Source organism: Saccoglossus kowalevskii, chromosome 11, assembly GCF_978046115.1.
Source record: "Saccoglossus kowalevskii chromosome 11, keSacKowa6.1, whole genome shotgun sequence".
Taxonomy (NCBI): domain Eukaryota; kingdom Metazoa; phylum Hemichordata; class Enteropneusta; family Harrimaniidae; genus Saccoglossus; species Saccoglossus kowalevskii.
The window spans coordinates 25458084-25473569 of record NC_140651.1 but is presented as its reverse complement, the minus strand read 5'-3'; the positions used below and the strand labels follow the sequence as shown (position 1 = coordinate 25473569).

The 15486-nt window shown below is 32.5% G+C and overlaps 1 protein-coding gene across 1 annotated transcript in view; it reads right to left on the bottom strand.

Moving 5' to 3' along the window:
- LOC100377498 (macoilin-like) overlaps window positions 1–15358 on the bottom strand; it is a 47494-nt gene extending 32136 nt beyond the window's left edge. Inside the window, exon 1 of the mRNA XM_085505063.1 lies at window positions 15127–15358. Within this exon, the coding sequence (XP_085361189.1) occupies window positions 15127–15206 (80 nt within the window). The 5' untranslated portion in view covers window positions 15207–15358. The remainder of the gene's footprint in view (window positions 1–15126) is intronic.
- Window positions 15359–15486: the final 128 nt, after the last annotated feature.

Sequence of the window (15486 nt, the reverse complement as noted above, 5' to 3'; positions counted from 1 at the left end):
CTCCGCTGTTAGTAATGCACATTTCAATTAAAGAACAGAAGATATCATTAGAAAATGAACAATATGCATAGTATCAATGCAATGGGACTTGCTGTTTTCAACAAGAATTCAAAAATATCAATTTCACCATAAATGATTGTGGTTTTTAACAAGAAGAAAATATCACTTTTTACCAAAAATGACAAAAATATTCACCAAAATTAGAGAATTGAAGATATGATCATGAAATGAACAAATCTGAGAGAGGTCTACCCAAGGTACATATACACCAAGTATCAAAGCATTCAGGCTTGTAGTTTTCAAGAAGAAGTCGAAAAAGTAAAACATTGACACAGACGACGGACGCAGGAAGACGGACGACAGACAATCACTCGTATGATAAGCTCCGCTCGACAAAGTCGACAGCGGAGCTAAAAAATACACAGCTAACAATGCCATCCTTATTCCTTTGTGTGAAAAAGACTGGTTCTTGTCACTGCGCACTTACATGTGTGCACAAAAAGTAAACATGTCTGCCCTCCTACGCTTTGCTAAGTCAATATGGATATTTTTCAGTGTTATGGTTTGTCATTGCATGTTAACTGATTATAACATTTTCGCAACATTTTTTTTTTTTAAATATTTTTGTGCCAATGGCAGCCATTGATGTCTGCCCATGACTTTTTGTTGTGCAGTTTGTAAGTGACAGTACTGACATTTGCCATGATTAGAACTACGTGACAGGGTTATGTGTCATCTTTCTATCATAATGACATTAAGACTGCGCTATCCAGGCCTGGACGAACACAAGCACCTGTGGACCTTAATTAACCAAGGTGCCTTCAAAGTCGCATTTATTATTGAATTAAAGACTAAACATATTATTGTCATAATGAACTATGAATTTCGACTGATACTGATAGTACACATGCATTTACATATATCAAAGCACAATTGCATAATTCGTTAGTTCCAGAGAATTGAATAAATATTTCATAACACATAAACTGTTCATAGTACTTTTGACATTTTAGTTACTGTGTATGGATAACTAGTTTGCTCATACATTATTTATTTGCATCATTTGCCAGTTGCCATGACTACATATCAGTTGAAAAAAAAAGACATTCACAACTGTAATATTTTCTTATCCATGTGTTAAATCAACCTAGTTGTTAAATGAACAACTAGGAGACATCCCTCAACTAATTCAAACTCACCAGGATGGCACGGGGGATATAGATGGTGTACACAAGATGCTGAAACTGTTTTAAAAGTACCTAATGTGTCACTTTTTATTTCGCTCACCTAAGCAGCATTTCTCATGGTTGACCCTTTCCTCATATTAGATTTTTTGATATTAATTATACATATTAGAACAGAAGTTTAACTAAATTATATTTATTTTTTAAAGTATGACATAACTTTTGTCTGTCAGATTTTCAACCAATAATTTAAAGTAATTTAATAACCTTATGACTTATAACTAGAATGTACTTTTTTTATGTAACGGCACTCACTCATCTAAATGTAAGGACACAGTCGTAAAATATAATATGGGATGTACCGTAGATATATTTTGCATCAAGTTTGTTTTCCCTATTATAATCAACAGAACCATAATTGACTACCAAAGTAATGTATACACTGAAATATTCAATAGCATTATCATTATGTTACATGGTAACCACCAAATAGTTTGTTATCACTGTCTGAAAATTATACTTGTTCTATTAAAAACACAAGTCAAGTTAAGTTCTCTTTGTGCTCGTCATATTAAAGCGGAGGGGTTGTCGCGAGCGTGTCCTTGAAACTTGAGTTCCAAGTGGCGTATACAACAGATTGTTTATTTACATCAAAACACTTATTTCGTGTCATAGTAATATGGCCAAAATAAAAACAGCCGTTATTCAGCCATCTTTGATCTGATTATGAAACACACTGATATGTATGATGTATGTGCCAAATACGAATGAAAATGGTACATAAATTGTGGAAATATAGTAGTAAGGCCAAAAAGTCAGATGGCTGTCAATCGGCCATCCTTGACCAGATTTTGAAACAAATTGTCATGGATATGCATCCTAACATGTATAAAGTACATGTATGTGCCAAATTTGAATGAAAACTGACAGAGCACGTCCAAGATACCGCATAAAAAAACAAAAACAAGATGCCTGCCAGTCGACCATCTTTGATCCATCATGGACATGTATCCTAACATGTATAATCTATGTACCAAGTTTGAATGACAACTGACAAAGCATGTCCAAAATACAACATTTTCAAAAAACAAGATGGCTGCCAGTCGGCCATTTTGAATCGAATCGCTAAACCACTGCATGTGCATATGTCCCACATAAGGTACTAGGCACATGCAAAGAATGAACGGAATCGGTCCACAGGATTCTGAAATATGACGTTGGATAGACTGACGCAGGGACAGACGGACACACGGACGGACGGACAGACTCAGGAACTCACGGACGGTCGGGGACATGTATCCTAACATGTATGATCTATGTACTAAATTTGAATGAAAACTGACAAAGCATGTCCAAAATACGACATTTTCAAAAAACAAGATGGCTGCCAGTCGGCCATCTTTGATCCAATTGTGATATAAATCATCATGGACATGTATCCTAACATGTATAATCTATGTACCTAGTTTGAATGAAAACTGACAAAGCATGTCCAAAATACAACATTTTCAAAAAACAAGATGGCTGCCAGTCGGCCATTTTGAATCGAATCGCTAAACCACTGCATGTGCATATGTCCCACATAAAGTACTAGGCACATGCAAAGAATGAACGGAATCGGTCCAAGGGACTCTGAGATATGACTCCGAACGGACGCATGGACACACAGAGACCGAATTATAAGTCCCCGTTTTCGGACTTTGTCCGAACGGGGACTAATAACATATATATAATGGCACAATAAACAGGATCATTATGCTGGATCATTCATATACTACTTTTTTCGGCTATGAACGCAAATCTCATTTATGTAAACCACATACCGTATTAACTTGTTTTTACTATATAAAACCTTAAATTTGCTGCTCGAAATGTTACAATCTGCTTTGCAAGAATCAAAATATGCAAACATTACTGTTTTTAGTACTTGTTTGATATTTCTTCTTACATAACATTCATCAATATAACAATGACGCAGCGAGCTTAATTACGACAGAAATGGAAAACACGCAAGCATGCAATGTTGAATACCGGTAACCTATTTAATTTAAACAGGAATACTCAATTTCCTGTATTACAAGTACTTGAGTTTGGCACAAAAGCTGCATGTATTTTTTTATTATTTTCCAACAGATACAGAATATTAATTATAGATACCAAAAGTGTTATTATTTATAATTGACATATGAATGGTTTATTATTGTACGAAATCTAGGAAATCAGGAAGTATTGTAAGATTATTTCATATTTCTCCAAATAGGAAAGGCAAATATATGATCAAGTGGTACAAATTCAACGTGTAATAGTACATATAGAAGATTTGTAAAGAAAAATGGACTATTAATATCAGCAATATAAATCACAAGAAATTAAACACTTAGAGGAAATATTGTAGTATTTGTCTGAATGGGAAAGGTGAATAAGCAAAACAAATTTTATTTAGCATTAGTTATTCCTAGAAAAAATAGCATAATAAAGTGGCTGATTTCAATATCATATGATAATTACCCTCTCGTGGCTCTACATGGAGTAAAAAGAACCTTGATTTAGTAACGGGTCACATCATAATACAACAGCACCAAATTGCTCTAATTTGGCAGAGAATTTTTAGATTTCCCCCAATTACCATTTTCTATTAAAGTATCATATCAGTACGGATTGTTTAACAAACAAAATAATACAAATTAGCCACGATTTTTTCAGGCAGTATTAACGAAACAATAAAAGGTTTTGTCAGTAGAACAAGGTTTTGCAAGATTCATACACAGACACATAGAGCAGCGTTAACAAAGAACCCATTTCACATCACTTCACTTGGGAAGTACAATGGTAGTATTCAGATTGGAAAGACTAGGTCAAATGCACATTTTTCACACCAAAGTGCTTTCACAGTACAACTGTACATTGCTAATGACCTTTTCATATAGTATAGTGTATTTGCACTTTTTCTCCCCTCCAGCATAAATGAGAAAGATTTTCACTGCATATAAGCGCTCAGTCGTAAATAAAAGAGTTTACTGAAATACATGAAATTTTTTGATTGCATATGTAGCAATCAATTTTGAACAGCACATTTGTGAATGGATACCGTTATTCAGCATCTAAGAGTAAAAGCAATAAATTATTATACTGCTGGAAATAGATTATTTAACTTTTGAAAAAATAAAAACTGACAACTCTTCTTCTTCATTTGTTCAACCTCTAACTTATTGAGTTCCAACATTTTCATTTTATGCGTTGTTTTAAACTTGTTTTTCAATAACTTAAGACAAAATGAAGACAATTTCCACAGATTTTCAGTAAAATGTTGAAAAAAATATAAAACAAATGGTAGATTTTATAAAAGTTGACCAAAAAGTAAAATTAAACCCATTTTACTCTATTTTAAAAACCAACTGAAAAGTAGGGAAATTCCAAAATGTTACCTCAAAATTCAATGTTTTTTAATAAAAGTATAATAAATACTCAAGTTATGAAAAAAAAATCAGCAGTAATGAATCAAATCTTCAGTGTTTTCAATTTTCAAGTTTGACATGTGATAGTCTCCAAACCAAATCTTCAGTGCCGTCAATTTTCAAGATTTGACACTTGATAGTCCTGAGAACCTAATCCACATCTGAATAACCCCAATGACATTTTCAAAATTTTGAGATCTTCACTGACTACATGTATGTTTAGACATGTGACGACTACACGTATGTTTAGACATGTGACAGCTACATGCAACATGTGATTTTATGTGTTAAAGTTGAGACATAGCTTTTGCTCTCTCCAGGTGTAAAGCATGTAATTTTAGCGAATTTTAGAAAGTGGCAACAAACTTGTGAGAATACACATTATTTTAAATTAAAGAATTGTGTTCCAAAAGTTATGTATATGTGAAATTATAAATTAATATTACGGTATATACCATGAAGTGAGCTCACGCATTAATATTACAATACTTAACCATAAAATTACCAAAATTACTTTTTATTTGTAATATTGCTGTATTTGATCATTGCTAGTGCATGTGGCGACATAAATGACAAAGGTTAGTCTATGTTTTTTTTTTTCATATTATAATGAACCAACATACAATAAAAACAATCCTGCATGATTTTATGTGCTCTTCAAATAGATCAAATACAGTTAGTGGTTTTAGCTGATAGTCAACGGAATACTCAAATTACAAGACTGAACGACTTTGATTTTAAAATCAGAATACCGTAGAAAATTGAATTGTTTGAAATTAGTTCTGCTGCAAACATTTTGATTGATAAGTTGTTTTTACTTAATTTCATTGAATTGTGATGAGTGGCATGCTTGGAGAGAAAAAATGAATTTTTATTTTGCTTGATCAGAGAAAATAATAAAAATTAAACAAATTTAATGACATAGTGTTAACCCTTTTAATGCAAAACATTTACAGCCAAAATGTTGGTGTAAATTTATACATATTTTTGCATAGTCACATTTGCTAAATTGAAAGCACTTCACCAATAGAAGTGCAAATAAACCAACAATTATCTTTAGTGTATACTTTATCATTAAAGTGACCATAATCACACCTGTGTCATTAACATAAGTATATGGGATCTGACTGCATGTACAATTTTGTGTATTATATGAAATATTTTCTAGGTAAATAAATAAATTATTATTATGTGCTACTATTAGAACTAACAGGGGACTCTTTTGGATGAAAAGAACATAAATGACTAGATCTTGATCACAATTTTTGAAGAAAAAAAAATTATGGCGATTTATGCATGTTGTGAAATGTAATATAATGTTGACTTGTTAAAAGGTTTTTAACGGCATTATTGTAAACTATGCCATCTATTTAATAATATTAGGTTGTTGCAATGATACAGCATGGAGGCAGTTCAGCATGAGGCAAGTATCGACTGACGCATAAAGGTCAATGAGACCACTTACTGTCATACACCTTTTTTTTTTTGGATCAAATATATCAGGATATTAAAAGCAAGAAGTTTAACCCTTATCTGGTCAAGTCGATGTAAAATTACATGGGCCTGGTGAGATAAGGATTAAAATTAGTGGTAATTGTAATAAACTTTGTTTTTTAACAAGAGATGTCATCTTGGAAATACTCTTGAATAGGCATCAATGATTACGGAAAACCTGAATTAGACTCTAATTTAAGTGTCAGGAAAAATTGAAATGATGCCTATTCATAAGATTATAGGGTAGCATGCAATAATATGAATACACATTTGTTAATGCAGTTGGATGTGGATACTCGGGGGGGGAATACCGCAAAATTATGTCACAACTTGTGAAGATATGAAGACAGATGAAATTTGAACTGTAATTTTTTCGAGATACATGTGTATACAAAGTTATTTCAAAAGATATACTTATTAAAAAATAATCAGACAAGCATTCAACAAATAGAATTTGAAACCAACCAACCATGCCAAGAAAAAAGAGCTAAAGGCTACAAAACAGCATCAGAAGTAAACAAGTGAATATCAAAGGTAAAAAACCCCAACTACCAGGAGGTGAATATTCAAATTAACCAAAAAACAAATCAATAGGAGAGAATTTTTCATGAAATTGTTTTTCATGTACATTATAAAAATGCAGAGGTTTTTTTCATGAGCTTGCCGTATCAATTATCGAGCTGATGTATACTATAGCCCCTGGAACTGGTTGATACAATAACCAAGCAATTACCAATAAATCAGAAACGTGACTATGATGGCATTAAATAAATTCTCCAAGCCAAATTTATTGTGAAAAGGCATATATTATTATTATAAGTCCAGTATAAAATATCACTGCTGGGAAAACTAAAAAAAAACTTTCCTTAATAAAAACACATTTCAGCTACATGTATTTATGAAGTCTCACTGAAAGAAGACCACTATTGCTAGGTAAGCTCGCATGAGCCAAAATAATAATTAAATGGTCTAACAAAATTTGTTCATCAACACCTAACCCTATAGTTGAGGTTTGCAGCTATAGACCTCGAAGGGACAGCAATTACAGTGAGAGTACATTCACAAAAATGTCTATTGACATATTCATGTCTAGAAACACATTCTCAAGTAATAGTACACTAACTAACAATTTAACATTAGGTCATTCTCAGTATGTGATGCAACAATCATAAATACACATCAATATTGCAACACGCCAGTAATTTGTAATTAATGAACTGAAACAACTTAGACAGTAATCCACAATCCCGTGTTTTTAATCCACCAGGGACTTTATTAATAAATTGCCATGCATAACAAATATGATAACTCCACGCATAACAAATTTACAATGGGATAAGAAAAATAAGAAAATAACTATCTACAAGTGTCAGTTGATTCTTAATACTGTTAAGTACTTTTATTTGCCTGGAATTTATTTTCGCTGAATGAATGAATAGTTGAAAATAAAATTCAGTGAAAATACTATTTTTTCCCATATTTCACAATCAAATTTAATGAAAATAAATTTCGTACAAAACCATGACAAAGTGAAATTTAACTAAAAATGACTTCATCTACAAATTTGAGCTCATATTAAGGATCATAGTCGTCTACCATACCCTTCAATTGTTTCGATAGTTTAGAAGAAAAATTGATCAAGACCCTAGCAGCCAATGGGAAATTATGTCCATTTGATTCAAAAATTAACAAAGTACAGAAAAATACATCAAAATGTGCAAAAGACTGTACCAACAATTTTGTGCAAGGAATGATGGCGATCAAAGGAAAGCAAATATTTAATAAGGTTGAAATTGATTTCTGAAAAAAAAAAAAAAAAGCTGTGACCTCCAGATTTTTTTTAAATGAAGCACATGATGGCCAGAAGGGGTAAAATTTTGTTTTTTCCTTCTACAAAGAAGTAGATTGTACTCCTCCTCCTTACCTCAATTTACATCATACACATCTCCTGGTTATGAAAGAAAGTACCACGAGAATGATTTCTGCTTAACAATGGGGAATAATTTGCTGAATGATAAATTATGCTTGTATATATGTAGTGTACCGCTGTGCAAGCCACTGATTATTTATAAGGCACAATGTTTTGACAGTTATATAGAGTTCACTGAAATATCACACTATTCATCAGTGCCTTAGTTATATGTCTTTTCACAAACAGTCTGATTACAAAATGTCCTTCAATACCAGAGGGGAATTAATAGCATTCTGATGTGATATTATGCGTGCAAAGTACCTGTCTGGCTTGCATGTCAATTTGATTTGATTCATTTGTTATTATGACACTGGGTCCTGTTCTACAGGTGATCAAGTTGTCTCGTATAATTTTCCACATCGCTGTAGTACTTTGTGAATTTTTATTTTTAATGAGTCCATGAAAACAGCCATATACGCTGATGTGAACCCAATGAACATACAAAATGTAGTTAAAAGAAATTTCAAAATGCCAAAAAATATCACAAATTATGCAAGGATGTATGGTGATGAACGCCTGTACTGCCCCAGAGTATGTATTTTGGGTATATCTCATGATAATCTTATCTAAGTTATCATTATACATTTTTTTCTACCCTTTTTTGACATTTAGTACTGACATCATTCGATTTCACATGCTATTATTTCTGCGTCAACAAGAAAGTGTTCGAATGTGACCTCAATAAACTTAAACGTATCAATATTGGTGGGATAATTTAACTCAAAATAAGAGAAAATTTGAACAACTGCAGATACTGCTTTTTACAGTACTGACAATTTTATGGTTTTCGGCACTACATGTAGATGTATAATATTATATATTATCAATAAGTAATCCATAAATTTAGAAGTAAACATATTTCAATTGTATCTTTACAAAACCGAGCATCAGATTCATAATGTACAACATTGATGGGAAATTAAATGATCAAGGTTTGACAAGCACAGACAGAACCCAAAACATAAGTCATTGTTTCAGACTACCATACATTCAACAGGAACTCAAGACACATTCAGATATGTGATGCATAAAACACTTTATTCATTCCAAAATCATATTGGCAAGCAATTTTGTTTTATAAATCCAAGAATATAGCAGCTTGAATATAAATAAAAGTGATATGATCAGCTGTTGAGACAGGATGCTTATTCAAGTCAGCTTGAAACTGCTTTGGGCAGTGACAATTTACATAGTTACGAGTGATGTTTCTCATATTTCAGGTTTATGACTATTAAAAAATGACCAATAAAAGAAAGGTTTTAAAACATTTGAAATGTTTTCCCCCAAAAAAATCATCCTACATTGTACATGATATGTTGCCAACCACAAGCTTCTGGGAAATATAGCTTTCAGTTGATTAGTTAGGAGTCATCATATCAATCTTGCTTGTAATGTTTCAAGGTTGTTATTATCTTCTAGATAGATGCATATAAGATGCCATAATTAGGGAATTAACAATTGCATCATTAACTACAAGTCATTGAAAATGACACAGTCCCCATTAAATTTTTGAAAGTTCTCTTTGTGCTTGTCATATTAAAGCGCGCGAGGGGGGGGGGGGTTCGTGAGCGTGTCCTTGAAACTTGAGTTCCAAGTGGCGTATACAACAGATTGTTTATTTACATCAAAACACGTGTAGTAGTAATATGGCCAAAAATAAAAACAGCCGTTATTCGGCCATCTTTAATCTGATTATGAAACACACTGATACGTATGATGTATGTGCCAAATACGAATGAAAATGGTACATAAATTGTGGAAATATAGTAGTAAGGCCAAAAAGTCAGATCCTTGACCAGATTTTGAAACAAATTGTCATGGACATGCATCCTAACATGTATAAAGTACATGTATGTGCCAAATTTGAATGAAAACTTACAGAGCACGTCCAAGATACCGCATAAAAAAACAAAACAAGATGCCTGCCAGTCGATCATCTTTGATCCAATTGCGAAATAAATTGTCATGGACATGTATCCTAACATGTATAATCTATGTACCAAGTTTGAATGACAACTGACAAAGCATATCCAAAATACAATAGTTTCAAAAAACAAGATGGCTGCCAGTCAGCCATTTTGAATCAAATCGCTAAACCACTGCATGTGCATATGTCCCACATAAGGTACTAGGCACATGCAAAGAATGAACGGGATCGTTCCACAGGATTCTGAAATATGACGTTGGACAGACTGACAGACGAACGGACAGACTCAGGAACTCACGAATGGTGGGGCCATGTATCCTAACATGTATGATCGATGTACTAAATTTGAATGAAAACTGACAAAGCATGTCCAAAATACGACATTTTCAAAAAACAAGATGGCTGCCAGTCGGCCATCTTTGATCCAATTGTGAAATAAATCGTCATGGACATGTATCCTAACATGTATAATCTATGTACCAAGTTTGAATAAAAACTGACAAAGCATGTCCAAAAGATGACATTTTCAAAAAACAAGATGGCTGCCAGTCGTCCATTTTGAATCAAATCGCTAAACCACTGCATGTGCATATGTCCCACATAAAGTACTAGGCACATGTAAAGAATGAACGGAAGGGGATTCTGAGAGATGACTCTGGAGGGACGCACGGACGGAGACCGAATTATAAGTCCCCGTTTTCGGACTTCGTCCGAACGGGGACTAATAATATGAACACATTTGAGTCGGTAAAAAATGAATATGAATGCAATGCTAAGCTGAGCAGAGATCAAAGGATGCCGCTCATCACAGTGATCACATTTTCTTTTGTGTCTGCACAGATCAAAAGAACTATCGCCACTGTAAACGAAGGATTTCCAAGACTGATGAGCCATGATGAATGGAAACAATAAAAGATGTTTCACATATCTAAAAAGTCTTTGGATCAGGAATATTACCCTAATGACTGATAGCAACAGAGATGAAGCAACATGTGTGCCTGTTGTTTTTTGTATGCGATTATCAACATGCTTTGGGAGAACAAAATCATAGCATGTGATAGAATCATGTATATTAACAATTATTATATATTCATCTATTTTTAATCATAGTACATGTTGATACATTATACAGGTCAAAATAAAAAATACTTTGCAATATAAAACAATACACATTAATTATTCACATTGTCTTTTTGCTAACGAATAAAATTAAAATCGAATAAAAATATAAAAAAATGCAAAATAATTATTCACATTTTCTTCTTGCTAACGAGTAAAATTAAAACCGAATGAAAATATAACAAAATGCAAAATAATTATTCACATTTTTTTTGGCTAACGAGTAAAATTAAAACTGAATGAAAATATAAAAAAATGCAAAATTATTTTGTAATAATTACTATCAAATAATATCGATACATCCAAAATAGTAATTGAAATAGTAAAATTAAAACATTATCATTATTTTGTTGATGACCATTTTTTTTTCATATTCCACTAAAAGCACAGCAAGCTACCATTAATATTGTTGACATATTAAAACTTTTTTATGATTTAAAAACTGACTGAATGAAACTTTCAATAATTTAAATTCAGAACACCATATGTGAGTGGAATTACAGGAAATGAAGGTTAGAGAAATACATGTATCTATTTCCTCAAATCACAGAGAATGCAATTCATCCACATGTGACAGATACACATGTAATTATTACAATTGTAACTATACAGCTGATAGAGCTATAGGCAGACTAATTAGCAAATAATTGGTTTTTGTAATCTTCTCTCATGAACATGGTGCAAGTTGATTATTCTCATACAGGACAAGAATTGGTGTGTGCAACCATACGCAATGTACTGCAAAATGTGGCAAAATAATGATCGGCACTTTAAGCATCTTGATAACGATTAATTACTCCAGAACTGTTTTAGCAATGACAAATGCATGATTGTACTAACAACTTATTAGTACAGTAAATCATTTGGATCAGATCATCCTGCAGAATTATTAATTCATATTTTACTAAATTTTGGAGAAAAGTGGGCATTTTACCAAACTCAACAGAATGATTAACAGCCAATTGCTCAGTATTTTGCAATATAAAAACCATCATTTATTATTTTAAGATATAATCATATTTCAAAAGAAATCTGCTGGGACACGAATACGAAACTACGGACATGTAATGGATAATTACGCATGATTGTCAAAATTACTGCAACTTTCCATTTTGTATAAAACCACAGTATTACATGCCTACTGTAAAGTACTATATTTTCACTTGAAATTTATTTTTGTTGAAAGGATTTTTCAGTGGAAATGAAATCCAATATATTTTACATTCAAGTCATTCAAAATTTAGTGAAAATAAATGTAACTTCTGTTACACATTAACAGAACCTAAAAATTAGCTTAACTACAAATCCTGAAACCTACAATTTATTTCTAATGTCAGAAATTGGTTAAATTGAATTTGAAGGGATTAAACGTCTTCATAAGACTGAAGCAAGGGACATTCTTGATTTTTCAACATCACCATTTTCTGTATTTTTCACTGAATTTGATCTTAATTTTGGACTTCGGCATTCAATATGTTAAACATAATCTATTTTTACCATAGACACACTTCTATCATTTGCATAAGTGCACTGGATAGAGCAAATATTTCATATTTCAAAGTCATAAATAAATAAATACAAATATTCCAAACAATGTTCTATCATCAAACTCCATACACACCCTTACAAGTATAGATCACACTCACATATTTTCTATACAGTGTCAGAAGTTTACAGTAGAATAAATGATTTTTATTCAAACTAAATATTACAGATTACTACATCTGAAGAATAATCTAAATGCATGTATAATTACATGTAAATGTCATTGCCAGAAAATTTTTCCCAATTTGAAGACATCCACATGAACTAAAAAAGAATCATGCATAGTCACTACAACTCTTCCTGGCCTGAAATGCACAAAAACTGATCCCTCTTGTAAATTATCGACTGAAAATAGGCTTCAGCATTATACAAAAAAAAAAGATACATGCTTTGAGCAAAAGGATTCATGCCAAATTTCGAGCAATGGAAAAGAAGTAGAGGCAAAAACAAGATCCTTTTTTGTTTACATTTTTATGAACCTAAAAAAACTTCCTAAGACATATGATATTGCAAATAAATATAACACACATATAAAGTCTGTAACACCGTTTTACAGCATACTTAAAACTAAAGACGATGGTTTGAAATAAAAGGTCAGAGAACTGTCATGAACTCTCATGAACATCTGTATATAATCCTGCTGCGTCAAGTAAACACTATATTGCCCATAAAACCATTTTTGCAAACTATTAGCACTACTCAAATAGCAACATTATTACATTAGGTTGATTGAAATTACTACGTTATTGACTTTTTGACACAATGAGCAAAGTATGTAGAGATAATCTATAATGACAAATTCCTGCTACGGATACAGAACAGACAATCTGATTAATCCAAACTAGCCACCTCCGGTAACTATCAACAATATCATTTGGGGACAACTTTCACAAATGTGACATAACATTAACCATCAGAAACTCAACTGCCAATCATCATACTGTAAAGTCTCAACATTTTTACTGGTATTTCATTTCTATATTTTGATATTTGATCTTATATTTTAAATTCATAGATTTTTCAGTGAAATAATGAGCTCTGCAGTAACTTTACATGTTCATTTATTCAGTGAATTTCATTTATCAACAAATTTAGTTACATTATCACAATTAATTTACCATCAAACTAACACATGTAACAAACTATAATACTACCGATTAAAATTCAATATTTCATTTTCAATAACTGATCCTAAACATTTAAATGTTGTGTTTAAAAAAAAAAAAACTTTATAGTGGTCATTTTTACCTGAATGACACTGAAGATTATCATTTGTTATTCGCTATCTCCAATCAGTTACTTGTCACATACATAGTTGCATAATAGAATATCAAGAACAATGCAACATATGATAATAAAATCATAAGTTAACATAACAAAACAAATGGGAAATTTGTTTATTATTAAAAAAAGAATAAGTGTTACAATTTAAATCTAATAAACATGGGTTTTAAAAACTATTGACATTATTAGAAATGAATTTAAAGCATTAGCAAATGAGAGTTTTGTTAGAATGCCTGCTGTTGTATATGACACCCTTTTTTTTTACAAGACACACAGTAGCCAGTATTTTGCATGGGGAAACCTGGCTAAATGATCTGACTGGAACTAGACACTTAAATTTCACATTCTATATGACGCACTATAACGTTTTTTTTTTATACACACAGTCTAAATATAGCGATAGTGCAAGGGAGGGAACAAACATCCAGACCCGATAATACCACAACATAATGAGCTTTTTTTTTTCACTGTACAATGGAGGCTGGTTACATGGTATAATCACAGGTTTCAGGTTTTTAAATTGAATGCTATAAATAATAGTGAAATAGAACGTAAATTGATCTTATACAGTGATTCCATATGTAAGGTAAGTGAGTACACATTCCTGGAATTTGGAAACTCTGACCCTAGGTCAGCCACTGACATTGTTAAGACGCAATGATATACTGTCTCAAGCCATACTGTTGTGTGTATACCACGGAATCAACATAAAACATAAAAACAAACACAAAACAGCCTTTAAATGAGAGGAAAAGACAGCACGAGTGTTGACCGGACTTCTTCTAACGTTGTTGGAAAACGCCACCGAGGCCGTATATTGAGAAATTTCTCGAAAAATCTGCTTGGAAACTGTGGCATACGTGTTGAGTAGAAAACATAGGGTTGTCCCTAACTGTATCGCTACACTACATGCATGCACGTTGCTTGACAGTTCCGAGTTTCTCAGTTTTTAGATTGTGTTGCAAAGAGAATCGAAAGTCACTGCGAGTTGACCATACAGCTGTTCATACAAGATAAACCTGTTTCATGGGAAAAACAACTAAACGCAATTTGAGGGAAATCATCCCAAAAGAGTGTTACAAGACACAATATGATTTCTACAAACCGATGAGCCGAAACTGGGGGAACACGATGTGGTGCACCTACCTGCCGTATATCCCTTCTGTGATCTTATTTCGCTTCAGAGGGCGTCTGAGTTTGCCGCAATCGGCATTTCGCCTCTTCATATTCTCTCCCTGTGTATATTTGTGATGAAACTGTGCCAAAATCTGGAAGATCTGTACCGTAAATAAATACACTATGCTTCTAAATCGCCAGTCTGTATTTTGTGTTTTGTCTGCCTTCTTCGTGCCCCTCACGCATGCGTAAATTGGATCACTGCTGTGTGTGTCGTTTACAGCACAACATTTGATTGGTTATTGAAACCTCATGATACGAAAACTTTCACTCGGTCTGTGTTTTTAATTCATGCATATTTATTTTTAATGAGGTGAAAGTGATTACACT